The 27,886-nt window shown below is 37.7% G+C and overlaps 1 protein-coding gene and 1 long non-coding RNA gene across 2 annotated transcripts in view; one reads left to right on the forward strand and one right to left on the reverse strand.

The window, feature by feature from the left end:
- KIF3B (kinesin family member 3B) overlaps window positions 1-12,661 on the forward strand; it is a 22,794-nt gene extending 10,133 nt beyond the window's left edge. Inside the window, exons 5-8 of the mRNA XM_044664297.1 lie at window positions 7,716-7,829; window positions 8,529-8,634; window positions 9,252-9,430; window positions 10,854-12,661. Coding sequence (XP_044520232.1) covers window positions 7,716-7,829; window positions 8,529-8,634; window positions 9,252-9,430; window positions 10,854-10,950 — 496 coding nt within the window. The 3' untranslated portion in view covers window positions 10,951-12,661. The remainder of the gene's footprint in view (window positions 1-7,715; window positions 7,830-8,528; window positions 8,635-9,251; window positions 9,431-10,853) is intronic.
- LOC123237400 overlaps window positions 11,048-27,886 on the reverse strand; it is a 20,008-nt gene continuing 3,169 nt past the window's right edge. Inside the window, exons 2-3 of the long non-coding RNA XR_006505467.1 lie at window positions 27,417-27,522; window positions 11,048-11,124 (exon numbers count right to left, since the gene is read on the reverse strand). This is a non-coding gene — a long non-coding RNA (uncharacterized LOC123237400). The remainder of the gene's footprint in view (window positions 11,125-27,416; window positions 27,523-27,886) is intronic.

Below are 27,886 nucleotides of genomic sequence, written 5' to 3' on the forward strand. Positions count from 1 at the left end.
CCATATTTGTGTCATAAAAGGAATTTGGTAGGACTCCTTCTTTGCTTATCATATCAAATAATTTGTATAGTATTGGGATTAGTTGTTCTTTGAATGTCTGATAGAATTTACTTGTGAATCCATCAGGTCCTGGTGATTTTTTCTTAGGGAGTTCTTTGATGGCTTGTTTAATTTCTATTTCTGATATAGGATTATTTAGGTATTCTATTTCTTCTGCTGTTAATCTAGGCAATTTGTATTTTTGTAAATATTCATCCACATCTCCTAAATTGTTATATTTGTTGCCATATAATTGGGCGAAATAGTTTTTAATGATTGCCTTAATTTCCCCTTCATTAGAGGTGAGGTCTCCCTTTTCATCTTCGATACTGTCAATTTGGTTTTCTTCTTTCCTTTTTTTTATTAGATTGACCAGTACTTTGTCTATTTTATCTGTTTTTTTCAAAATACCAGCTTCTAGTCTTATTTATTACTTCAATAGTTCTTTTACTTTTGATTTTATTAATTTCTCCCTTGATTTTTAGTATTTCTAATTTGGTTTTCATCTGGGGATTTTTAATTTGCTCACTTTCTAATTTTTTGAGTTGCATACCCAATTCATTAATCTCTGCCCTCCTTAATTTGTTAATATATGCACTCAAGGATATAAATTTCCCCCTGAGTACTGCCTTGGCTACATCCCACAGAGTTTGGTAGGATGTCTCATCATTGTCATTCTCTTCAATGAAATTGTTGATTGTTTCTATGATTTCTTCTTTGACTAATTGGTTTTGGAGAATCATATTGTTTAATTTCCAATTGGTTTTTGATTTGCCTGTCCAGGTACACTTAATAATTATTATTTTTATTGCATTATGATCTGAGAAGGTTACATTTATTATTTCTGCTCTTTTGCATTTGTTTGCAATGATTCTATGCCCTATTACATGGTCAATCTTTGTGAATGTACCATGTGCAGCTGAAAAGAAGGTGTATTCCTTTTTGTCCCTATTTATTTTTCTCCACATATCAATTAAATTTAATTTTTCTAGGACTTCATTCACCTCTCTTACCTCTTTCTTATTTATTTTTTGGTTTGATTTATCTAGATCTGAAAGAGGAATATTTAGATCTCTTACTATTATGATTTTACTATCTATTTCCTTCTTGAGTTCTGCCAACAGTTTCTCCTTTATGAATTTGGATGCTATACCACTTGGTGCATATATATTGAGCAGTGTTATTTCCTCATTGTTTATACTGCCTTTAATCAGGATGTAGTGACCTTCCCTGCCTTTTTTAATCATATGTATTTTTACTTTGGCTTTGTCAGAAATCATAATAGCCACTCCTGCCTTCTTTTTCTCATTTGATGCCCAAAAGATTTTGCTCAAGCCCTTACCCTTAAATTTGTGTAAGTCTACCCGTCTCATATGTGTTTCTTGTAGACAACATATGGTAGGATTTTGGTTTCTGATCCACTCTGCTATTTGCTTCCGTTTTATGAGCAAGTTCATCCCATTCACATTCAGAGTTACAATTATCAGTTGTGCATTCACTGACATTTTTGTATCCTCCCCTAGACCCACCCCTTCTTCTTACACTATTTTCTTTTAAACCAGTGGTTTGCTTGAGCCGGTATCCCTTATCCCCTCCTTTGATTGACTTCCCTTTCTTCCCCCTCCTTTGTTATTCCCCTCTTTTTGTTTTTAAAGGCCTAATGAATTCCCTCCCCCTTCTTCTCCCCTCCCTTTTTTGACCTCCCCACTCCCTTGCTTCCTTTGGTTTATCCCTTCTGACTTTCTCAGTAGGGTTAGATAGAATTTTTTATCCCAATGGATAATATAGCTACTCTTCCCTCTCCGGTTTGATTACACTGATAGTAAGGTTTAAATATTACCTCTTAATGCTCTCTTCCTCTCTTTCTTATAATAGTATTTATCCCCTCCCCTTCCCATGCCCTCTTTGTGTGTAATAGAATATCCTATTTTTCTTATTTACTCAGATTTCTCTTGGTGTCCCCTACTATTCCCCCCTTTTCTTTCCCACTCTCCATGTCATCTTAGACCATTTAGTAGCCTGTCCTCTCCCTATGAATTATTCTTCTGGTTGCTATAATAGTGAATATTATAATAGTGAATAGAGTTCACTACAGAGAATTATACATAGCATTTCTCAACATGGGAATACAGATAATTAGATCTTATTTAAGCCCTTAAAGAGTCAAATTTAAAAAATTATGAGTTTTCTTTCTTTTCCCTCTGTTTCTTATTTACCTTTTCATGTTTCTCTTGATTTTTGTGGTTGGATATCAAACTTTCCATTTAGTCCTGGTCTCTTTTGTGCAAAAACTTGGAAATCTTCAATTTTGTTGAATGCCCATACTTTCCCCTGGAAGTATATAGTCAGTTTTGATGGGTAGTTGATCTGTGGCTGAAGGCCCAGCTCTCTTGCCTTTCTGAATATCGTATTCCAAGCCTTTGCGGTCTTTTAGCGTGGAGGCTGCCAGATCCTGTGTGATCCTGATTGGTGCTCCTTGATATTTGAATTGTCTCTTTCTGGCTTCTTGTAAGATTTTTTTCTCTTACTTGATAGTTCTTGAATTTGGCTATTATATTCCTGGGTGTTGACTTTTCTGGGTCCAGTGTAGAGGGTGATCTATGGATCCTTTCAATGTCTTTATTGCCCTCTTGTTGTAGAACTTAAGGACAATTTTGCTGAATAATTTCTTTAAGTATGGAGTCCAAGTTTCTATTAATTTCTGGTTTTTCTGGAAGCCCAATAATTCTCAAATTGTCTCTTCTAGACCGGTTTTCTTGGTCTGTCACTTTTTCATTGAGATAGTTCATGTTTCCTTCTATTTTATCAGTCTTTTGACTTTGTTTTATTTGTTCTTGTTGTCTTGAGAGATCATTGGCTTCTAATTGCTCAATTCTAGCCTTAAGGGACTGGTTTTTGGCTATAATCTTTTGGTTTTCGGCTATGATCTTTTGGTTTTCCTTTTCATTCTGGTCATTTCTGGTGTTCAATTTGCTTATCAGTTCATTTGATTTCTGAGCCTCACTTTCCAATTGCAAAATTCTGCCTTTTAAACTGTTATTTTCTTGCCAGATCTCTTCCATCTTCCTCAACATCTCATTTTTGAACTCTTCCATAGCTTGTGACCAGTTTTCATTGTTTTGGGAAGGTTTGGATACTTGTTTGTCCTCCTCTGTTGTCTGGATTTTCTCTGTGTAAAAGTTGTTGAGTGTTCCAGAGTTTTTCTTGATAATCTTTTTCTTCTGGGGTTCTTGGTTTGCCATTGTTAGCCCCGCCCCTTCTCAGCTTTGTCTTCACACTCAGGGTCTGTCTGCTCTTTCTAGGCTCCAGAGGAGGGCTCAGGTCTCCTTGTCCTCGGGGTCAAGCCTACTGGTCGTCCCTGGTCTGCCCTTCTGCCCGAGGCTCCTTCAGCAGTCTCAGGGGCTGCTTCCACAGCCGTGTTCCCATCTGCACAGGGTCCCCACTTGAGGTCCAAGCCTGTGCTGGAGATCCTTGTCTGCGCCTAGGGCAATGTCCTTACCTGCACCAGCTCTCAGGGAAGTCTGTGAGTGTTCTTTAGCCACTTGGGGTCCTATGTCTTGCAGCTCTCAGGTACAAGCCCTGGAGCTGCCAGTGACTTACTGGGTGCCCCAATCCTGGTTTCACTCTTGTGCGTTGGCCTTGACACTGTGCGTGGTGTGGGGGGTGGTGGAGGGGCTTCTTCCTCTCGCATTTTAGTGAGAGCTGTTTCACCCCTTTATAGCGTGGAAATGCCCCGATTCCATGTACCTTCAATGCTGCGTCCTGTTGTGGGGTTCCTTTGTTCGTCTGGATTCGTTTTTATGACCCCTTGAGGAGTCCTGTATGCTTTGGTTAGGAGAGATCGAGCAGCTGCTCCTTACTCTGCCGCCATCTTAACCGGAAGTCCTCTTTATAACCCTTTTTGGGCATAGTTACAAATTGTTTTCTAGAATGTTTAGATTAGTTCACAACTCCACCAACAGTACTTCAGTGTCCCAATTTGCTCACATCCCTTCAAATATTTTCGATGTGGTCATTCTGTTTTTTTAAGAAGTTCTTCTCTTCAGTGAGTTTTTGTACCACTTTCACCATTTGGCCTATTCTGATTCTTAAGGTGTTCTTTTCTTCAGCATTTGTGTGTGTGTGTGTGTGTGTGTGTGTGTGTGCCTATTTTATTAAGCGGTTGATTCTTTTTTCATGTTTTTCTTGCACCACTCTCATTTTTCCTTTCTCTGTTACTTGATTTAAAAATTCTTTCTGATCTCTTCTAGTAACTCTTCTTGGGCCTGAGGTCAATTTACTTTGTTTTTGGTGAGGCTTTGGTTAAAGCTGTTTTGTTGTCTTCTGGGTTTGTGTTTTGATCTTCCCTATCACCATAGTTTTTTTCTGTGGTCAGCTTTTTTTTTTCCTTTCTTGATTGATATTTATGTTAAAGTTGAGCTTTGTTCTTGGGGTGGAGGAGCCACTGTCCTAAGCTTTAGGTTTTTTTGTGGTATTGTTTTCAGAGAAAATTCTAGGGGTCTGTAAGTTTTCTGTTCTTCCAAGATGCTATGATTTAAGGATGTGTATGTTTACTACTTTCCTGGCCTGTGCTTTGGTCTATAAGTGATCATAAAGTCTTTTCCCCCCTTTGAACTGTGACCAGGGTCCCTGTTTTCCTATAACTGCACACTCTAGTGTGCTAATGCTTTTCCTTGCCCTGGGACTGCCACCCAGAATCACATTTGGTCAGTGTAACAAAGTCCTGTTCCCAGTGCCAGCAAATGAACCCCTGTAATGTTCTGACCAGTTGTTTGATCCCTTCAATGTCTTTAGGTACTTTGGAACCCACTGCTGCTGATTCAGTTGTCCATGAGACCTGTTGCTGGCTTGTTGGGTTGTGGTCTATGAGACCTTTCCTGCTGACTTTCTAAGTTCTTTAACTAGAAAATGGTTTCATCTGGTCATTTTGTTGGTTCTGCTACCCCAAAATTTGTTTTGAATATTAAAGTTGTTTAGAGGGGAATTTGGGAGAGTTCAGGTGAGCTTCTGGCTTTACTTTGCCATCTTGGCTCTATCCCCTTCCTTTTTACTATTTAAAGGCATCTCTGCTGTGGTAGAAAGAACACTGACTGGCTCTGGAGTCAGAAGTTCTTGGTTCAATACCTGGCTCTACTCTTTAATGTGCTCATAGTATTTACCGAATATATGTTATACTATCTGTGTAACTTTGGAAAAATCATTCATCTGAGCATAATTTTTATATCTATAAAACAGAGATTCAGCATGGGGACACAGGGCAATTGTGAGGATTAAATGAGGAGATGGATATTAAGGGCTTTGTAGACCATAAAGCACTACCGAGTTTTTACTGTTATTGTTTGCAATAGAGATGTATTTCATGAGCACAGGTATTACGTCTTATCTAACCTTTGTATCTTCCCCAGGGCCCAGCATGGGGCACTGAGCATGGTAAAAGCTGAATAAATGTTTATTCAGTTTGATTAATCAAATATTTATTAAGCTCTTACTATATGTAGGATATTGTGCCAGGTACTGGGGTTATAAAGATAAAAATGAAATAATTCCTGCGATCAAAGAACTTATCTTCTTCTAGGAGAATAGGAGATGGATGTAGATAAACATAAGCCAATTTGAGGTGCTAGAAAAAAACTGACAAAAGTGACAGAGAAGATCAGTCTATCAGCAAGCATTAATAAATACCTCTTAATTGCCAGGACTTTGCTGGGGCCACAAATAAAATGAGCTAAACAAAATCTACTTAAAGGGAGCTTGTTTTTTAACATAGGACATAACAAGTACCTATGTAAGCATAGGCTGAATAAATACAAAGGATTTAGATTCAAGACAACTTGGCAGGGAGTGCACCAGCAGTTGGGAAAATCAGGAAAGCCTTCATATAGAAGATGTTGCTTAAACTGGGTCTTGAAGGAAAAGAGGGATTCTTTGAGTTGGAGGTAGGGAAAGAATGCGTCCCAGACAAGGTAGGCAGCTAGTGTAATGGTTTGGATATAGATTTTTGTACATATGTATATGTATATGAGAAATATACAAATTGAGAAATTTGAAAAGAAAAAAAAAGAAAGGACAAGTTTGGATAGATTACAGAATATAGGAGGAAGAATAATATACAATCAGACTGAAAAGACAGGTTGGGGCCAGATTGTAAAGGACTCACAGAAGAGTTTATATTTGATCCAAGAGGCAGTAAAGCATCCTTGCAATTTACTATGATTAAGGAGGATTACTTCAGCAGCAGGGTGGGAGGATGAACTAGAATGGGAAGAGACCTGAGGCAGACCAAATAGGAGGGCATGAAAATAAACTAGTAGGGGCTGATGAGGCTCCAAACTAAGGTGGTAGCTGTATGAGTAGAGAGGAAGGGTCAGACTTAAAAGATGTCATGGAGGGAGAAATCTGAAGATTTGGCAACCGATTGGAAACAGGGGGTGAAGGAGAATGGAGAGTCAAGGTAACACTGAAATTATGGACTTGGAAGACTAGAAGGATGGTGGTGCTTTTGACAGAAATAGGGAAATTTGGAAGAGGGATAGGTTTGGGTATAGGGAGAAGATAATGAGGTCAGTTTTGGACATGATGAGTTTTAGCTGTCTCCAGGATATCCACACTGATAATGTGGTACTGAAGCTATGAGAAAGGCAGGAGGAGAACTAGAACAGAGGTAGTATTAATGTCATAAAAACCTAGAGAAGAAAAGAGTTTCCAGGAGAAGGGGGTTAATTAACAGTGTCAAGAGCAGAGATAGGTTGAGAAAAATGAGGACTGAGAAAAGACCATCAGTTTTGAAAATTAAGAGAACATTGGTACCTTTGAAGAGAATGGTTTCAGTTGAGAGATGAAATTAGAAACAAGAAGATACAGGGTTGAAGAGAGAGTGAGGAGAGGAAGTGAAGACAACAAATGCAGGCAGGTTTTTTGGGAGTTTTGTTGAAAAATAGAAGAAAAATATAGGATAGATATTGAGCGGAATGAGAGAAAGAGAGGGATGGAGGAGAATGAGGCATAGAATGGGAGAGAAATGGAGGAAAGGGAGAGGGAGGAAGAATTGGAAGGAGATAGGAAGTGAGGAGAAGGGAAAGAGGAATAGGATTAGAAGAAGAGGGGGATATCAAAAGATTTTGAGATGAAGAAAATGAAAGAAGAGGGCCCTCATATTGAATGGCTTCTGGTTTTTCAGTGAAGAGATGAAGCCCCCAACTGAAAGAGAGGAGAAAAAAGGAGATATGGAAGACTTCAGGAAAGAAAGCTTTTGTATTGTACATAGCATCAGAGGTGAATTTGTGTTAAATGAATTAATTTTCAGGAAGTTGCTCTCACTCTTAAAAATTAGTAATTCAGCTTAGCATTAACAGTATTATCAAGGGCAGCTGGGTGGGTCAGTGGATTGAGAGAAAGGCCTAGAGACGTGAGGTCCAAGGTTCAAATCTGGCCTCAGATAACTGTGTGACCCTGAGCAAGTCAAACCCCATTGCCTAGCCCTTACACGGTACTGATTCTAAGACAGAAGGTAAGGGTTTAAAAAAAGACAAAACAGTATTGTCAGCCAAATGTTTAGCAAATATCTACCTTGACATCTAGAAGCTAGCTGCTTGTAGAAGCACATATGCAACATTAACTTGGAAAACTCTTTTTTTATATAGAGGGCACATTACTCTAATGCTTGTATGTATTTACAGGCATCTTATTATAGAAAACTTCATTCCTTTGGAAGAGAAAGGCAAAATCATGAATAGATCCTTTTTTGATGAAGAGGAAGATCATTGGAAATTGCATCCCATAACCCGACTGGAGTAAGTTACCCTTATTTCATAGGAAGTGATCCAAGAGGTCTCTGAATTGGAACTTGGTTAGATGAAATCAAATAAGAATAAAGTCTGCCTCATTTCACTCCTGGTCAAAATATATTTCTATCATAAGTATCACAAAACCATAATATTCATGGAGAAGTTTCATAGAAAGTCAAAGTTGTAAGGGGTCTTAGGAATTAGCCTAACCCCCTTATTTTACAGATGAAGAGACTGAGGCCCAGACAGGGGAAGTGATTTGCCAAAGGCATTCACATGAGAGGTATGACTGGCATCCATGACTCCTGGATCTTCTTTCAAGTCCTCTTTCCTTGACTTACTTTTAAATCAGCAAACAATTCTGCCTCCACTTAGTGCTTAACAGTTTATAAAACATTGTCCTTAAAATAACATTATGAATTAGGTAGTCTAAATTTAATTATCCCCATTTTATAAATGTGGTAAATAAGGTTTGGTGGTGTTAAGAAACTTGCCTAAGGCACATAGATGAAGTAGGGGAGCCAAGAAATTGCTCATGTTCTGGTTCCATTTGTAGTAGGTATAAAAATCTGCCCACGAGCTACTTACTTCAGAACAACAATTTGGAGGAGGCACAGATATTTAAATAGATTTTGTCATGATTTCTAAGTCCTATAGTGGGTTTTTGGTCCACTTTCAGGATGTGACCGATTTCTTTCCCACCAGTAATCAGCAGATGATGAAGCGACCTGTTTCAGCTGTGGGTTATAAGAGGCCACTTAGCCAACATGCGAGGATGTCCATGATGATTCGTCCAGAGGCCCGATATAGGGTAGGAACTGTTGTTTTTTTTTTTCTCTCCCCATCAGAGGAGTTTGATTCTCTAGAGATCTACAGGTGCTGTCCTGTAAACTCAGAGCAAGAGGGATTTGACCATCTATAAAGAAACAACTCCAGTCAGAACAGAGATAACTTGTAGAGCCACAGAGTTGGATTCAAACTTAGAGACCATATAGTCCAATTTTCTTTCTTTTTGAACAAAAAAAAAACCTCAGATTAATTTTAAACATTCTTCTCTTTTTTTTTTTTAATTTTGAGTACAGATCATCTGGGCCATTTTCAGATGGGGAAATTGAGGCCATGAGGTGGGAAAGGGCTTGCTCAAGGTCTTACAATGAGTTAGTTTTTAAGGCAGTACTAACACCATAGTCTCTTGACCACCAATCCAGTGCTTTTTCTATTCTTTGCCAATCTCTGCCCTAATGAACCCACACTATAGACCTACTGTAGTGTTGGGGCCTCTTTCCTACTGCCATTACCACTTGTGAAGTAAAGACCCCAGTTTAGAAGTAGATAGCATCCACAACCATATTCCAGCTTCATTCCTACTTGGGGTGAATTCTTTACTCTAGCTAATCAGGCATATTATCTGTGGCTATGTGTTTCCAGGCAGAGAATATTGTATTACTAGAATTGGATATGCCTAGCCGGACCACCAGAGACTATGAGGGTCCTGCTATTGCTCCCAAAGTCCAAGCTGCTTTGGAGGCTGCTCTACAAGACGAAGATGAAATACAGGTGGATGCCTCATCCTTTGAGAGCACATCAAATAAGAAATCCAAGGCTAGGTAAGTGATGTTTATTGGACTGACCCCCTGATATCTTCAACAAGAAGAAACAAAGACAACATGAAAAAATATACCTATAACCATAGTTATTATATATCATGTCACCAAATAGCAGCTCTCATTTTTATAGCCTTTACACTTTACAAAATACTTTTTTTATAACAATGCTATGAATTGGGGGCAGCTAGGTAGCATGGTAGATAGAGCACCAGGCCTGGAGTTGGAGGTCCTGGATTCATATCTGGTCTCAGACAGTTCCTAGCTGTGTGGCTCCAGGCAAATCACTGAACTCTGTTTGCCTAGCCCTTACTGCTTTTCTGTTCGTGAGTTGTCACTAAAACAGAAAGTAAGCATTTAAAAACAGCAAAAGTATGAAGTAGGTTGTGGAAGTCTATTGTAATGGAAAGAACCCAAGGTTTGGAGGCAGAAGACCTGGGTTTGAATCTCTGCCCTGCTATTTCTTATCTGTGTGATCCTGGGTACTTTCCTACTTAACTTCTTTGGGCCTTCATTTCCTCATCTATAAATAAGGGAATAGAGGGGACTAGAAAGTATCTAAGGTTCCTTTAGGCCTTAATTCTATGGTCCTGTTTTACAAAGAAGGAAATTTGAGTGTCAGGTTAAGGGACTAGCTATGGTCACACAGCTAAAAGGTTTCAGAGCAGAGAAATGAACCCAGTTGTTCTGACTCTTAAGCCCAGTGCTGCAAGAATTTATATCTTGGGGGCAGATGGGGGGGCTCAGAGGATTGAGCCAGGCCTAGAGACGGGAGGTCCTAGGTTCAAATCTAGCCTCAGACACTTCCCAGCTGTGTGACCCTGGGCAAGTCACTTGACCCCCATTGCCTAGCCCTTACCACTCTTCTGCCTTGGAGCCAATACTCAGTATTGACTCCAAGACGGAAGGAAAGGGTTAAAAAAATAATTAAAAAAAAATAAAAAAGAATTTATATCTTCCCTGACCAGTTGAAGCAGGTTGTAGTGTGATACAAAGTTCATCTATTTCCGATCCTTTGGGCAGCTACTTGGAAAAGTGAGTTGAAAACTTTAGTGACTTAGAGGTTGTGCAAGAATGATAAAGATGGGGGCAGCTGGGTAGCTCAGTGGATTGAGAGCCAGGCCTAGAGACTGGAGGTCCTAGGTTCAAATCCGGCCTCAGACACTTCTCAGCTGTGTGACCCTGGGCAAGTCACTTGACCCCCATTGCCTACCCTTACCACTCTTCCACCTATAAGTCAATATACAAAAGTTAAGGGTTTAAAAAAAAAATTTAAAAAAAAATTAAAAAAAAAAGGATGATAAAGATGATGATTGTAATTGATATGACATACAAAGGAGAAAGATTAAATTTGTACTGAGGAGAGTTTGGAACAGGAAATATAATGTTTTAATAACATAAAAATGTACTGAATTTTTTTTTTCAGGCCCAAAAGTGGAAGGAAGTCAGGATCCTCCTCATCTTCCTCTGGAACTCCTGCATCTCAGCTTTATCCACAATCCCGGGGGCTGGTTCCAAAGTAAAACCAGTGACTCCTCTCAAGGTGTGAGCAGCAGCTGCCACCTTCTGAGAGAAGAAACCAGCAAAAACCTGCAGAAAGGCCTTCTGACCAAACCAAGAACCCCTTCTCTTAGGGAATCATGAAAACCTCTTTGCAAAATAACTGACTCGTGTCCAAATGCGCTGGTCCTGGGGTTCTGAAACATGGAAGAAGAGATTTATAATTAGGCAGTCAGCCCTTTGGGAGAAATTATTTTAGTTAGTAAATTGGACATGCATGGGTTACAGTAAAGTATGTTAGTGGCAATGAGGTGGTCCCTTTTCCTTCAATTTCAATCTGTTTGTTGCACTGAGCTCCTTTGCTGTTGGACAGAGGGGGCAGAGTTGAGAGTTATGGGAGTTGGATCAACTCTCCAGAGCCCTAGGGCCAAATGACCGGGAAGCTGACAAGCAAAAGACTTAAAATGTGATTTGACACATTCTCTGTTTATAGAAATTCAAGGAACTTCATCAGAGTTGAAATTCTAGATAAGTAGAAACACATCTTCCCCAATCCCCATTAAGAAATATTTGCTTCCCTTTAGAGCTACTGGACGAGGGGGTCATATCCTATGTATTTCTACTCCTGAAGGATATGACAATGGAAGCAATAGAAATTGATGCCCTTTGCCTACTTTGTAGGGTTAGGGAAAGCTTCTTTTAAGACCTCAGTTATGACCATCTGTCAAAGAGAAGTTGACAAACTTTTGAAAGTTTCAATAGCATCCCTTTTTCTCTTCATTATCTTGTTGTCACACACAACCAGTCCTTCTCTAAGTCTGGGCCTCTCTTAAGGAAGAATACCTTGCTTTGCCTTTGCTAAGAGTGGTGGAATTAGGGCTAAAAGGATGAAATCGGTACAACCTTGAGTTCACCTGAGGACTGACGAAAACAGTCCACTGAGATAAATGCTGGGGTTTTGTGCCTCATTCTCTTCTATAAAGGAACAGATTCATTAACCCTTACTAACCCTATAGGAGAACAGAACCAGGCTGACTCAGAGTAGGAGGAATAAGACTTCATTCCGAGGTACTTGGGACACACTGGCCTAGGGTAAAAGAACTGTGCCTCCCAGTGATCTTTCCATAATTGTTCGGGGGCAATAGGAGATTGCCATCATAGAGCAGGATTAAAGGTTTACTCCTAAGGCCAGGCCTGGGTTAAAGGTAAATGAACTGCTGAGCATGCCTGCTTGTGCTCAGAAGAGTACCTGTTGCATATACTAGTTTGGTTTTAAGTTTTAGTTTGTTGTACATTGAAATTTGGAGCTATATTTTATTTTGGTTGTCATATGAATGTTACTTGTTCCCTCCACTCAAAAAGTCCAAGCTTGTATGTGTGCTTGTGTGTGTGCTTGTGTGTGCATGTGTGCAAGTGTGCGCACAAGCACAGCTCTATGTATATATGTGAGGATTTGCCCACTTCTAGAAATACACTAATGTATGACTGTTGCTCTTGTCTTTATGAAATGCTCACTAAGTAACTTTGTTCAGGCTGGAAAAGCTCCACAGTGTAGGTATCTGACTCCATAAGCAGGGGGAACAGTAGTCTCTGGGTCAGCTGTGCTGAGGTACCTTGCTGGCAATGGTGCCTCAACAAAATAGCTGCTCAGGTGGACCTCGGGTTATGTTCTAACTCTGCTGCTCAGTTCCCAGCGCATGTTTCTGGATCAGAACCACAAGACTGTCTTTGCCTATCTATGGAAAAGGGAGGAACCATGTGCAATGTCTGTCATTCTGAAAAACAGAGACCTGTATACCATCTCCCTTTTCCTTTGCAGAAATCATTATTCCTTGACCAAGAGCTCTTTCTTTCATCAGCTTCGGTAGCATAATTGAGTTATGCCTTCCTGCCTCTTTTCTGGGGATTAAACCATTTTCCTGCTTTCAAAAGAGGATTTTACTGTTTAAATAGAAACCAAATGATGAGGTTGTTATACAGCCTGAGATGGTTATAGCTATATGTCTGTTTCTTCTATCATATTTCCCTTGAGCTTGTCAGAATGCTGAGCGCTGAACATATCCTTTCTGACAGGAATATTATGTGAATTGGAAACTTGCAGGTCAAACTGTACTTTAGTTTGTATTTTATCCTGAAGTGATCAACATGACCAAGAGCTGGTGAGTGAGGTCCAGAACTCTGACAAATATGTGAAAAAACAGCCCAGACGCAGAAAACAGAGTCCATGTAGGATTGCTCTGAACTCTATTTAACCCATGTGGAAGTGGGAAAATGATACAAAAGAAAACTTGTTTGGCAGGTGAACATTACCTTTAAGGCAGCCTCCCTCTGGTGCTTTTCTTCTCTCAAAAATGACCACAGAAATATTGGGATAAAGTAAGTAGACAGTAGAGTGTCTTGGAGGATGCTGGCATGCTGAAGGGCTTTGTTCTGAATTAGACCAAAACACATAAGGTCGGTCCCATAAGACATTCCTAACACACAGGTGGGTCACTCTGCCTGCCTGCTTACCAGGCACACATATTATGAATCATCCAGATTGTCTTCTAGCCAGAGAAGTCTAGAAATGAGTCCACCAAGTTCTGAAGAAAACTCTCCACTGAGTAGGCAGGAGTTTGAGCTGTTCATGCATCCACAATCACATTTATCAGAATGATTTATAATCTTCCAACCTTTTGCTACGGTCTATATCTGGTTTCATTTTTAAAACTACATGTTAGACACCCTGGATGCCTAGCCCAAGATCACAAATCAAGGAATGAAGCACTTTCATAAAAATCCTTTGATCTAATTGGATTATTCTCCATTCAAATGCCTGCATGCTGCTTGAATTTCATCAGTCATCCCTCCACTATCAATTGAACTAGAGTGTCATACAGACCAAGCTTTAGGTTCTTGTCACTTTCTTTTCTAACCCTTTTACTGAATGTAGATTTGTTGCCAAGTTTCTGAGAAGTGTTGATTGTTAACTCGGGGAAACCCTTCCTGCCCCAGCATTCTATTTGTGAAGCTGAGGCTTACCCAAAACAGTGACTCCTGACTTTTCAACATTTGTGACTGAAAAAAAAAACCCAAAATGTTATTACAACTCATAAAAATCCTAAAGCAATGTTTGGAACTGGACAGAAATGACTGAACCTGACTTCTGCACTCTGCAAGGGCTAGCAGCTGGTACTGTCTTAGGAATAGCAGCCCTTCTTTCTCCTCCTAGCCCCATCCAGGATGTCTCATGGATCTAGAAAGAGATGCTGTCAAGGTTGTTTTGTATAGAAGAACTGTCTTGGGGAAATCTTACGTCTCCTTGGAGTTAATACTGATCTTAAATCTTCTCTTTGACTACCTTTAGACAAAGAACATGTCAATAGTTCGAGCTTTAGGTTTTACAGCTGATATTTATTTGTATCACTTCTTTCTTTGTCTAGGAATGTAAAAGTGATTCTAAAATGAGATGTGTAATAAAATCATTCAGATTTATTGTACCTATAAAAATGTGTCCTCATAAATTACACTTTTGGAAAGTTTTGATTTTATTCTTCATGTCAATTCTGCTGAAATCAAAGGAGTTTCTTTTTTCATAATGAACGGTGGGTAACAGAAGCATTCAATTGTTTTGAGCTAGCGTTCTAGTGGTGCTAAAATAGAGAATGTTACAGAGGATGACTTGAGATCATAGAATTTGGAGTAGGGGAAATTTGAGAGATCATTTTATCCAAACTTTTGTTTTACAGATGAAGAAACTAAGTCCCAGAGAAGTTAAGTATAAAGGTAAGCCCAATTTTATATAAATAAGCATCACTGCTGGAATTTGAACCCATTCTTAATTCATTGTTTTTTCCACTGTAACTTGCTGATTCACAATATTCTCAATTTTATAGATAAGGAAACTGATGATAAAAATAGAATAACAGTTGGAGTTGGAAGGGACCTTCCTCAATTGAATCATTTCCCATAACCTGCTCTTCTGTTTTATCTCCTTTACACACAGAGATGGTCATATTCTTGATCTTACTATTATTCAAAAGTATTCCACTTATATGTTCACGGTCTCTGAAATTCCTTGATCCATAATATTTCATATTTTGTTTTGCCTTTTGTCTTATTACCTTTAACCCTGTTCTGCATCTCATCATAACCTCCAACTCTTCTCTCTTCAGTTTTCCCAGGCCATCACCCTATACTGGCATCACACACTCCTCTTTTCTCTATCTTAACCCAGCCTTGAAGAACCAGTTCAACTCTATGCCATTCTCTTTGGTCAGGTCTCTTGCCCCATTATCCTATCACTAATCATGCCTTGCCAACCCCCAGACTTAGATACTCCCATTATCTATTGCTTTAATGACTAGAGTTGGAGATAATCATGAAACTGTGCTCCCTCGATCTGCTACAAACTGATGTTACTCAAAATTCAACTGGGCCCTCAGCACAGTGGTCTTTTTACACCTCTAAATCAATTCACTATCCACACCACAGCAGCTTTTCCAAACTTTTATCTCTTCAAACTTCCTATGGAACCCTGTGCCTCCTCTCCCTCAGCTGAGAACCTCATGTTTAAAAAAATGTAGGTTATCAAGACCTTCCTCTTCTCCTTTCTTCATCTTATATCACTAAGATGTCTCCTGATCCTTATCTCCTTTCTGTCTTCCCTAAAGAGGTGGTCCTTCTGTTTGCCAAGGCAAACACTTGTCTACATGCATCCTTGATCCCATCCCATCTCTAACAGATTGATCTTTGGATCATCCCATCTCTTGAGTTTTTAATTTCTCCTTGGCTGCCAGCTGCTTCTGTGTTACATACACGCCTCATCCTTAAAAACCTCTCATTTGATCCAATCATCCCTGTTAATTATTATCTTATATCTCTTCTCTGGATGAAAGGAAGTTGTCTCAGACACCTCAAACTCTGCATATCCAAAGCAAAGCTTATCATCTTTCTACCCGAACCCTTCTTCTGAACTCACTATTATTGTTAAAGGTATTACCATCCACTTTAAGTCCTTTCCCATACATCCAAAGGGTGGAACCAATATGGCAGCTTAGTAGTGTAAAAACTATATTAAACTCCAGTCTTTAATTTCCATAGAGTTTATTAATATTTACTTGAATAAGAGAAGACATATATAGAGAAAAAACTATTTCTAACTAGCCACTGAGTGTTCTTCCACATGGCTCTCTCAGCCACCTTCCTTTCACAGTGTGTCTGAGTGAATAGAGATAACCCACTTCTTGTTACCCCCTCTTTTATATCTTCTCCTTTACCCCAGATCCTAACCTGATCCTTTCTGGGTCATGTGCCTAGGTCACTGTCCTGTGACCCATGTTGGAGCACAGGGATGCAGGTCAGACCCAAATGAAATATGTGATCCTGGGGGGAGGGGGCGCGGGTTCCCTTCACACAATCCCCTCTTTGATTCTTTGGGAGACCAGCATGTTAAATCTCATTTGGGTTTAGGAGATTAACATGTCAGGTCTCCCCAATAAATCATTCCACATATATAGCTTATACCTCTAAAGCTTCTCTTACTAGAAGTGTATAAAATATTGCACTTTAAAAAGAGGAAATTACAACAATTTGGGGATAAGAGGGAAAGAAAGGAAGGAGAAAGAAAATAAAAATGATACACTGACAAAAAGCCAGTTGGGGGCACTCTCCTTTGGCATAAGAGTTTACAATCAGAATAAATGATATGTTCAACCCCCTTCAGTTCAGTTTATTATATTCCATAGTTCACTCTGGATCTTTTGATGTAATGTGTGGTTTCTGTAGGCATCCTTATAACATCTTCTCCAAAAGATCTGCTTTCTTGATTTGGGGTGATGGCGATTTTCTTTTCCTAAAATTGCTTTAAAAGATTTTAAACTTTGGGATTTAGGATGATTAGGATAATTATATCATTTCCCCCTTAAGGAGGGTGTTACTGTGTAGTGGCTCTGTTGTGATCCCTTCTTTTGAAATTAGACACAATTATTAAAGACCCATAATACTTAACAGTCAGTCAATGCAGGCTTCCATAGTCTAAAGCTTTTGAGTATGCATTGGTATTAGGGCTAATAGATATTGTAAACTTATCCTTCAAAATAAAAAACGTTAATAAAAACATTACACTGATTCCATGTATTCAAGTACCAAAAAAAAAAGGAAAAAAAATCAAATGTCCTATTATAAATATAAAGAAAAACAACAATAAAAATTCAGAAATTCATAGTTCACATCCCATGTGACAAAAGGGTTAGCCAAATAGAGATACAACACTCAAAAGTGAGCTCTATTTCCTTTCTAACTTGGCCATGATCTATGGTGTGATTGTACATAATTTTTTCACCAGGTAAAAGCTTGTTATAAACGGTAGTACAACAGCTAATGCAGATTCTAAGAAGTAACACAATCCCCAAAATTATAAGAGCCCATTTGATGATAGCTGCAAGCAAACCAGTTTCCTGCAGCCATGAGAGATTCCACCAGTTATCATTAGGAATCACATGAGTCTCTATAGCCACTTGTTTTGTGTCATTTAAAATGGATATTTGTTACAGTAGCAGCTAAAGCTGGAACCACTCCAAGAATCCTCTCAAATGCCACCCATCCAATCATTTGACAAATTTTATTTCCACCTTCATAGCATCTCTCGTATATGTCTCCTTTCCACTCACGCAGTTACTATCCTGGTACAGGCCCATATTTCATGATGGGACTATTGCCATAGCTGACTGGTCTCCCTGCCTCAAGATTTTTTCCTATTGCAGGCCATCTTCCAAATGCCAAAACGATTATCCTAAAGCACAGGTCTCATGTCACTACCCTATCAGTGAACTACAGTGACTCCCTAGGCTCAAATATGAAAACCCTTTCCTCTGGCTGGCTTTTAATCAAATTAACCAATGCCCTTAATTATTTTATTTGGGTTTTTTTCATAGAACTAACTCCTGGGTTATTTATTAGTTCAATGTTTCTTTTACTTTTAATTTTGTTAATTTCTCCTGTGGCTTTTAGGATTTCCAATTTAGTCTTTAATTGGGGATTTTTAATTTGTTCTTGGTTTTTTAGTTGCATGCCCAATTCATTGATCTACTTTTTCTCTATTGATATAAGCATTCTAGTTGGCTTTTAAAATCCTTTACAACTTTGTCCCTTCCTTACTTTAGACTTTTATACTTTCTTTCCTTCTTTGGACTGAACTTTTTGCTGTTCCTTGTATATGACACTCCTTTTCTTGATTCCATGAATTGACCCTGGCTGCCCATTCTTGAAATGTCTTCCTTGACTTCAATACCTCCCCTTTCTGGTCTAAAGTTCAGTTCAAATCTTACTTTTTATCAGAAGCTTCTCTTCCTTCCCCCCTTCCCCCCCCCAATTCTAACCTATTCAGGTCCTACCCAATGAAATTCCCATCAATTTACACTGTAAATATCTTGTATGCACATATTTAGAATGTGAACTCCTTGAGGGTATGACAGGTGTTTTTTCCTTTTCTTGGTTCACTAGTCCTTACCTCTGTTCCAGACATAAGCACATAAAATGCTGGTTGACTAATTGGCCAACTCTTTTTCATATGGGGAATCTGAGGCCTAGGAAAAACTAACCCAACTCAGAGATAGTAATTGTAGGGCCACAATTTGTACACATATTCTTTTCCTTCAGATCCTGTTATCTCCATTGAGTTACCTCTATGCCTATAATAGAAATGAATTCGGCTTTTAGAATGTAGAATTTTAAAGATACTTTATAATGGAGAAGTTCTAAGAGATCATTTAGTCCAACTCTTATTTTACAGATGAGGAAATTGAGGCTCATGTCTGTCCTCTGCTGAGTATGGTAAATGGCAGAATCAGGATATGAACTTGCATCATCTGACTTATGTCTAATGCTCTCCCAAGTATTTCCTGTGCTTCCCCTCCCCCTGCAACACACAAATCCTAGAAATGAATATGTGATTCATTTCAAGAAAATGGTTTAGCCCTCTGTGTGTCTTTAGAGAGATGATTACATTGTACTGGAATCTGAGGAAGAATTTACTTTAGGGATATAAGATAAAGGGTGCCAGCAGTCCTCTCCCTCCCTCCCTAGCAGGTGAAATTGTTAGTAGGAAGGGTTATAGTGCAGATCAGTTAGAATCAGAACAAAGAATAGCAAATTGGAGAATAATTACTACCACGTTTCAGAGGACTTATCCTCAAAAATTTCCTTTATATTCCATAGCACATTCTACATTTTTAACTTTGCCTATTATTTCAGAAAGGTCTGAGACCTCCTAAAATGACATAAACATTACGCCCCAGTTTAAGTCACTATTTGTTTGGATGAGTTCAGAACTCATGAGTTTAAAACTAGGACTTGCATTTCAAAGTACAGATCAATAAATTCTGAATGCCAAAATAACTAAACATCTGACCTGGGCAAAGCTAAGAATATAGAAGCAACTTGAAAGAGAAAATAACACATGGATAAATCTGAGAAGATAGAATTATTGAATCTTAATATTTTTTTCATATATTTCGTAGAATGAAAATTAAAGGAAGAAACCTCTGAGATCATGTAGTCTAAGCCAATCATTTTTCTGTAGGAAAAAGAGATACAGAGAGGTGAACATGGCTGCAAATACTTTATTCTTGCCTTAGACTTGCTGGCTTTTTAATAATTTATTTTTATTCATCTCTTACCGTATTCCATGTTTTACAATAGGAAGCCTTTGTTTCCTATTGTATCCCTCTCCATAGACTCATCCCAGAGAGATATAATAAAGAAAAAAGAGGAAGAAAAAAAGTTTAGCAAAGCTAAGCATATAATAAAAATCTAACATTATGTGTAATATTTCCATAACCATGCAAAGAAAAGGAGGGGAGGATGTCTTCTCACATTTCTTCTCTCCCATGCCTGATATTCCCTCCATTCTCATCTACAACTCTTGGCTTCGCTAGTTTCCTTTAAGTATAGGCTAAAATCCCAACTTCTTCAAGAAGCCTTTCCTGATTCCCCCTCCTCCTCCTCTTCCTTCTATTAATTATCTCCAACTTACCTTATATATCCTGTTTGTTAGTTGTTTGCATGTCATCTCTTCCCTCTTCCCTATTAAACTATGAGTTTCTTAAAGTAAGGGACTTTCTGGCCTTTCTTTCTGTACCCTTTAGCATACTGCCTGGCACTAAGTAGGCTTTTGCTTCTCGTTTTCCTTGTGGCCAAGTTTGGTCATTATAATTTCACAACATTTCAGCTTTGATTGCATTGTTCTTTCCATTTATATTGTTATAATCATTGTATATGTGTGTGTATATATATACATATATATATATAAATAAAATTTTCTTTCTTTTGTTTACTTCTCTGCAACATCTTTCCAAGCTTCTATATATCAAATTTAGTTTCTTTTAAAAATAGCTTTTTGATATCTTTGGTTTTTACATCACATAGATTTCCCCCATATTCTCCATCTGCTTCCTTCCAGAAAGCCATCCCTTATAACAAGAAATTTTTTGACAAGAAAAAGAGGAAGAGAAAAAATCAGGAAAACCAATACATTGAGAAAATCTGAAAACTACATGCAGTGTTTCTTACTGGAGGATCTCTTTCCACTTGCAACTCTGTAGAGGAGCTGGGGAGGTGTCTTCTCTTTTTTGGGGGGTTAAGCTTGTTCTTTATTATTTCTCAGTATTGTTTTGATTACTTTGTAGTGTTTATTCTTTCCATTTACATTGATATCCTTAGTGTACACATTGTTTTTCTGCCTCAGCTTACTTTAAATAATGTAATCTGTCTGTGTTTATTTGTATTCATCATGTTTATCATTTTTTCCAACACCGTAGTATTCCATAAATTCATGTGCCACACAATTTGTTTAACCATTCTCCAGTCAATGCCATCTACTTTTTTTTTTTAAATTCTTTGTTAGCACAGAAACTGCCACTATAAATATTTTGGTGTATTGAAGACCTTTCTTTTTTGTAATTGACCTTTTAGGGATGATATACTTAACCTTAGAATTCTTGGGATCATAAGTTATGGACATTTTAGCCAGTACCTTAGCAAAATTCCATGTTGCTTTCCAGAATTATTGGATCAATTCTGAGCTCCACCAGACAGGCATCAGTGTGCCTTTTTTTCCCTACAACTCCAACACTGACTTATTTCCATTTTATATAATCTTTGGTAATTTGTTGGGTGTGGAGTGAAGGCTCAGGGCTAGTTTGATTTGCATTTCCCTTACAACTGTGATTTGGGGCATTCTTTTTTGTGTTTCTAATAATTTACAATTCTGTTAAGAAATGTTTGTTGGTTTCAGGTTGCTGGCTCTGAGGATAGTGTGTTGAGCCAGAAGTCAGGAAGACACCTTAGCTGTATGGCCCTGGGCAAGTCACTTAATCTCTGTCAGCCTTAATCCACTAGAAAAGGAAATGAAATCTTGTGTCAAGAAAACCTCATGGATTGTATCACCCATGGAGTCAGGAAAAGTTGGATAAATGAACAACAATTCCTTTGACCACTTATATATTCCTACTTTAGTTTTTTTATGTAAAGAAAATGTTCTGGTAACATTTTAAACATCAATCTAACAATTTTAAATTTGGGCATCAACAAATTCTGGACTAAAATCTTGGAAACAGTCTTGGAATTCAAAATGGAAGGATCTTCTTTGGAGTCCCAGATCTTACTAAATGAATGATGTAGGGCAAATCACATACCCATTCTGGACTTCCAACTCTTTTCTGTAAAATAAAAACACTGAGGAGGATAAGGATCCAGATTTTTATGAATACTGATTTTGAAAACTACATGTTTATATGTTTATTTTTTATTACTACATTAGCATATTCAACATCAGGAAAGAACTATATTTTAATCTGGTTCAGCTGCACTGGGGATTGTGATGGGCCACGTATGTGACATCTCCATTAGAGGATCCTGAGGTTCTTTCCAACTCTAGTGTCCTCTGATACCGACTTTGGCAGGTTTTCTTAGATTAGATTTCTAAAAAATATTACCTTCCATTTACATAGTATTTTACACATACAAAGAACTTTATGTATATGCTCTCATTTGATTTTAATGTGCCCTGAGGTAGGTATCTTTAGCACTTAACCAGATTTCTTATCCATAAAGTGGAGAGAAACACTTGTACTACCCACCTCATAGGGTAGTAGTGAGGAGAGGGTTATGCAGATATAGGAGTGTTCCAGAGAGCCCTTAAATTTTCATTTGAGCATTTACATCTCAGAGATCAGCAAATTCTAGAAATCAGGCCTTGATTCATTGTTTTGTTGACTGTCTAGATATTAGAAAGTGATAGAGGAGATATTATTAATGTAGATTAAATTTAAATGTCTTATTTTTTTTTCTCAGAGAGCTGGTAGTTAAACATTTATCAGGACACCCCATTATAGAGGTGTTATTATTGTTCTTATGATGAGGAGAAAGGTTCAGAGTGATTAAGAAATTTTCCCAAGATTACATGGCTAATGAGTGGGAGAGCCAACTCTAAAGAAAGGTCTTCTGACTCTAAGATAAAAAGCTTGCGGAATTTACTGGGTGTCCCAAGTTATCCAGAAATAGTAGCTGTTTCTACCACTTTATTTCAGGGATATAATCATACCAGATGGATATACATCATCTATAGGAAAAATGGGCATTGAAAGAGTTTTCTCATCTATTGCCTCTGCCCATATTATAAAAAAGTTGCAACCCTATTCACACTCTAGCTTTTAAGCTAGACTTGTTTGTGTCTGCCCCTGTACCAGATAAAAGAAAGCAATTTTAGTAGGTGCTAATTTAATCAGTTTGTGTTCACACTTACACTTCCTGAGCTGCACTTGCAAATTCCATCATGCAATTTATGTCTGCCAAAGGCACTGCTAATGGTGACTGTATTTTTAAAATCAAAAATAGGGATAAGAATATAGGCCTTGCAAATGATTTTTCTGATTTTTGAATTTATTCCTATTAAAAACCTTATACATGTTAAAAATAATATTTTCATGTTTAGTTATAGATTTTAGATGAAACAAATTTTAATGAAAAGATAATCACATAAAAGGAAATTCAAAATTTGGCAAAAATATCAGCCAACATAATGTTTGTGTTGTAATGTTTGTCATTTGTCTACCACTGAATTATTGTATCATTTCACCTTGTAGTAATTTGAAGAATTCAATTCGGTAGGCATTCATTAAAAGCTACTACATGCTGGGTAAACAAAGTAAAAAAAAGTTCCTGTCCTCAAGAAGCTTATATTCTTTGGGAGTAAAACAACATTTAGAAAAATATGTCAATTAAAAAAATAGATGTGTATACAAAGTAAATTGTACTTCAGAGTGGGGTGGAAGGGAACATTAACAACTGGAGGTATTGAGCATTGATTCATGTAGGAATTAGAACTTCAGTTTAGTCTTAAAGAGAGCTAGGGTTGTGATAGCAAACCTATGGCACAGGTGCCAAAGATGGTATGTAGAACACTCTCCATGGGCATGCAACCACCCTTCCTGGCACACCACACACCCCCCCTGCCCCAGCCAATTCATTACTAGAAAGGCAGAAAGATTCAGATGGAGCTTTTCTCCTCCCCATCTCCGTTGTGTCTGATGACATTTTTCATGGGACTGCTGCCCAGCAGTCCAATGGGAGTGCACAGGGGGTAAAGTGGGTGGTTCACAGGAAGCAGAGCTGAAGAGGAGTGAAGGACTTAGGCCATTCCCCTCTCCCTTCGTCACTTCACCTGCCCTTCCACCCAGCAGCCCAATGGGAGTGCTTCTTCCCTCCCCCGTGTGGGGTGAGGGGGAGCTGGGCATGGAACTAGGCCTCTGATGGGGTGGGTATGGCACTCCATCTCTAAAAGGTTTGCCATCACTGAGCTAGGGATTCCCAAGAGGCACAGTGAGGAGGAATAGCATTCTTACTATAGGAAACAACCTATGCAAAAGTAATAGAAGTGGAGATGGAATGTGTTTACAAGGAACAGCAAGTAGGCCAATCTGGTTGGAATGTAGAGTGTGTGAAGTAGTAATTTGAAATCAGTCTGGAAAGATAGACTGGAGCCAGATTGTGGAGAGCTTTAAATACCAGAATTTATATTTTATCCTAGAGGCAAAAGGGAAATAATGAAACTTTTTGAACAGGAGAATGACCTGATCAGGTTTGAGCTTTAGAAATAAAGTGTGGAGGATGGTTTAGAGAGGGAAGACTGGAAGCAGACTACTCAGGATGCTATTGCAATGATCTAAACAAAATACAATGAAGCCCTGAACTAATGATAGTCATATGAGAAAAGCAGATAAACGTGAAATATTTTGTAGACAGAATCTACTAGATTTGACAATTTTTATTTACATGGGATCATAAGATTGTAGGATCAAAGAAGACCTATTGTTGGAAGAGACCTCAAGAGTCCATTTAGCCCAACCCAAGCATTTTACAGATGAGGAAATTTAGGCCCATGAAGGTTAAATGACTTTTCTAACGTGATACAATTAGTATCAGGGATTAAATTTGAACCCAGGTTCTAGTATTCCAGGGACTAGTACTCTACTGTACCATTCCAATTGGATGGTTTTGGTGAGGGAGAATGAGGAGTCCAGAAAGAATTTAAGGTTCTAAACCTGGGTAGTTGGAAAATTAATGATGCCATTGACAAAAACAGTGAAGTCAGACAGAGATATTAGACTCAGAGGAAGATAATAAGTTCCATTTTGGTTTGAATACCTTGAGTGACAATGGTAGAGATGTTTAGCTGGCATTTTGTGAATAGAGCTTAAAGAGAAAATAAAGGTTAGATATACGAATTTGGGAGTCATCTGCTTAGTGGTAACCAAACCTAGGGAGTGGATTACAGTTCATTTTATGTATTTTATGATGAGATCATAAATGAAAGTATATATAGAGAAAAGATGTGGGCCCAGGACTAAAGCCTGGGCAGAGGAAACCCCTAAGTTTAAAGGAAAGACATGGGTGATGATCCAATAAAAGTAACTTAGGAGCTATTAGACAAACAAGAGGGGAACCAAGACAGGGCACTGTCAAAAAAAACCCAATATGTATTATATGACGATATATATGCAACTTTTATCATATTACCCCCTCTGAGGGAGGGGTAGGAAAAAGGAAGAGAACATAAATTGCAAAATGTCAGAAAACAAATATTAAAAGTTGTTTCAACATGTAATCTGGAAAACAATTTTTTAAAAGAAAAAAAATGAAGGAAAGTAAAGACTATCCAGATTGAGTGAGTGATCAACCATCTTTTTTATAAATTTAATGCTACATCAATTAAATTAACAGTTACTTTATGTAACTAGACAAAATAATAACATTCATCTGGAAAAATAATAATTTAACAATCTTAAAGAAAATGTTAAAAAAAAACTACAGGAAAGGGTCCTAATAATACCAGATCTCAAACTATATTACAATAATGATTTAAACTATTTATTCCTTTTTAAAACATAGAAATGTAGATGGATGTTCCTATTGAAAAAAGATTAGTGAAACAAGCCCATTATGCTCAACAGTCTGATAAAGGCAAGTAATTTAAGGACAGAGAGCAATATAGTTGATAAAGTTAGGATAGGACTAAATAGAACATATCCAAAAGTGTTACTGACCTGAGCACAAACTCCTAATTCAAGAATTGAGTTGGAAATCTATATAAACAGACAAAACCACCAAATACAAACTGGATTAAGAGAAGTCTAAGTGATAAATCCAGAAGAAGAGAGTGATAGCTATAAGCAGAGCCTCAGAGTAAAAAATGGCTTGGCTGAATGGATTGTTTTTAAGCCTTTACTTTCTGTCTTAGTAACAATTCTAAGACAGAAGGGCAAGAGGTAGGCAAATGGGATTAAGTGACTTGCCTAGGGTCACACAGCTAGGAAATGTCTGAGGTCAAATTTGAACCCAGGTCCTTCTGACTCCAGGCCTAGAGTTCTATCCATTGTATCCTAGCTGCCTGGCTGAAAGGATTATAAGAGTGACTACAAAAAAAATACAGAGATTAAAAAAAATTATAAGAGTTCTAGAGAAAAAATTGGAAGAAAAAAAAGAAAAAGCTTAGAACAGGAAGTAGAAAATCTTAGCCAGCAGAGAATTCTCTGAAAAACAGAATGAATCAAACAATTCAATGATTTCATGAGAAAGGAAAAACTATTAGGACACAGTGAAAAGATTGAAAAGTAGAAGAAAATGCTTACGGTATCTACTATTTAAAAAAACTGAACTGGAAAAAAGGTAGAAATAATTTAAGAATCATTGCTTTCTGAAAACCATGACAAAAGAAACGTGAACATAAATTTTCAAGAAATCATAAAAGAAAACTGTCCATATACATTAAAGACAGAGGAAAAAGTGAAAATATAATGTACTTGTCATCTCCTAAAAAAAACAATCTGAAAAGAGCCAAGAATCTAGGAAAAACCTATAACTTCCAAGTCAAAATAAAAATACTTTAAGCAGTCAGAAAGGAAGACTTCAATATCAAGCAACTATAGTTAGAATCAACACAAGACTATAAGGCATCTCTTGTAAAGGGAAGAAAATCTTGGAATACAATATTCTAAAAGGCAAAAGATAAAGGCTTATAATCAAGAATAATTTACTCAGCAAAGCTTATTTTAATCTATCAGGGTAAAATATGGTTCTTTAAAGCAACAGAAGACTTTTTAAATAAACCCTTACCTTCTTAGAATCAATAATGTGTATTGGTTCCAAGGCAGAAGAGCAGCAATGGGGGTTAAGTGACTTGCCCAAGGTCAAAGACCTGAGGCCACATTTAAACCCAGGACCTTTGATCTCCAGGCCTGGCTCTCACTGAGCCACCTAGTTGCTACCAACAGAGGTAAACTCAATAAGAATATAAGCAGGGAAAGGGGAGACTAGGGAGAGGGAAGGTAAAGTCAGGAAAGAAATAGTCACAAAGAAAACAAACTTCAACTTTGGAGAGTGGATCTTAAGTGATTAAAGGAGAGAGACTAAGTATGAGAAATAATAATGTGTGGGCTTGGTGAAGAGAGCAGGTATAGAAGTGTAAGAACAGATATATTCAATTATTGATTACTAGTGGCAATGAAATTCCTTCTCATTTTTCATTCCTTTCTTTGTAAAGAGGATGGAGTGGAGGTAATATTGGAGGGAAATATACAACTGCCAGTTATAACAATGAATGGGAACAGGATTAACTAATCTATGCAATATAGGAGGGTACCTTAAAAACCAGAATCTAACCATGTTATTTACAAAAAATTCACTTGAAATATAGTTACATAGAGCTAAAATGAGATGACTGTCCATAAGGGGTGAAGAGAGATAAGTGGGGAACGTGAAAAATAAAAAATAGAAATAAAAATCGTATTTATTTACTTATATACGTATACATTATACACATACATTTGTGCATTATACATATATACTCTTTCATTAAATTTGGTAATCATTAACTACTATGAGAAGAACAGTACAGTGCTGGGAGATACACAAAAGTTTTATACATAGTTTACATTAAGAATGTGATTCCTACCTTAATAGAATTTGCAACCTGGTATATTTCCTAATTCTTCTTAACATTAAAAAAATGGTTTTTGTTTTTTAGGTCAGTCATTTCTTGACATATTTTGTCACCTCACCTGCAGCAAAGAACAAAAATAAAACCAACTGACAATAAAATCTCTTGTCACAGTATATGCAACATTATATACCTGTAGTCTCCAGCCTATTTAAAGAATACTTACTACAATAATTAATCATTAGTCTAACTGATTAAAAAAAAATTTTTTTTTAAAAACCCTTATCTTCCGTCTTGGAATCAATTGACTTCAAGGCAGAAGAGTGGTAAGGGCGTTAAGTGACTTGCCCAGGGTCACACAGCTAGGAAGTATCTGAGGCCAGATTTGAACCTAGGACCTCCTGTTTCTAGGTCTGGCTCTCAATCCACTAAGCCACCCGGCTGCCCCCTAAAATTTTTTTTTAAATGGTATTATTTTAAAAATT

The sequence above is a fragment of the Gracilinanus agilis genome, chromosome 2, assembly GCF_016433145.1.
Source record: "Gracilinanus agilis isolate LMUSP501 chromosome 2, AgileGrace, whole genome shotgun sequence".
Lineage (NCBI taxonomy): Eukaryota > Metazoa > Chordata > Mammalia > Didelphimorphia > Didelphidae > Gracilinanus > Gracilinanus agilis.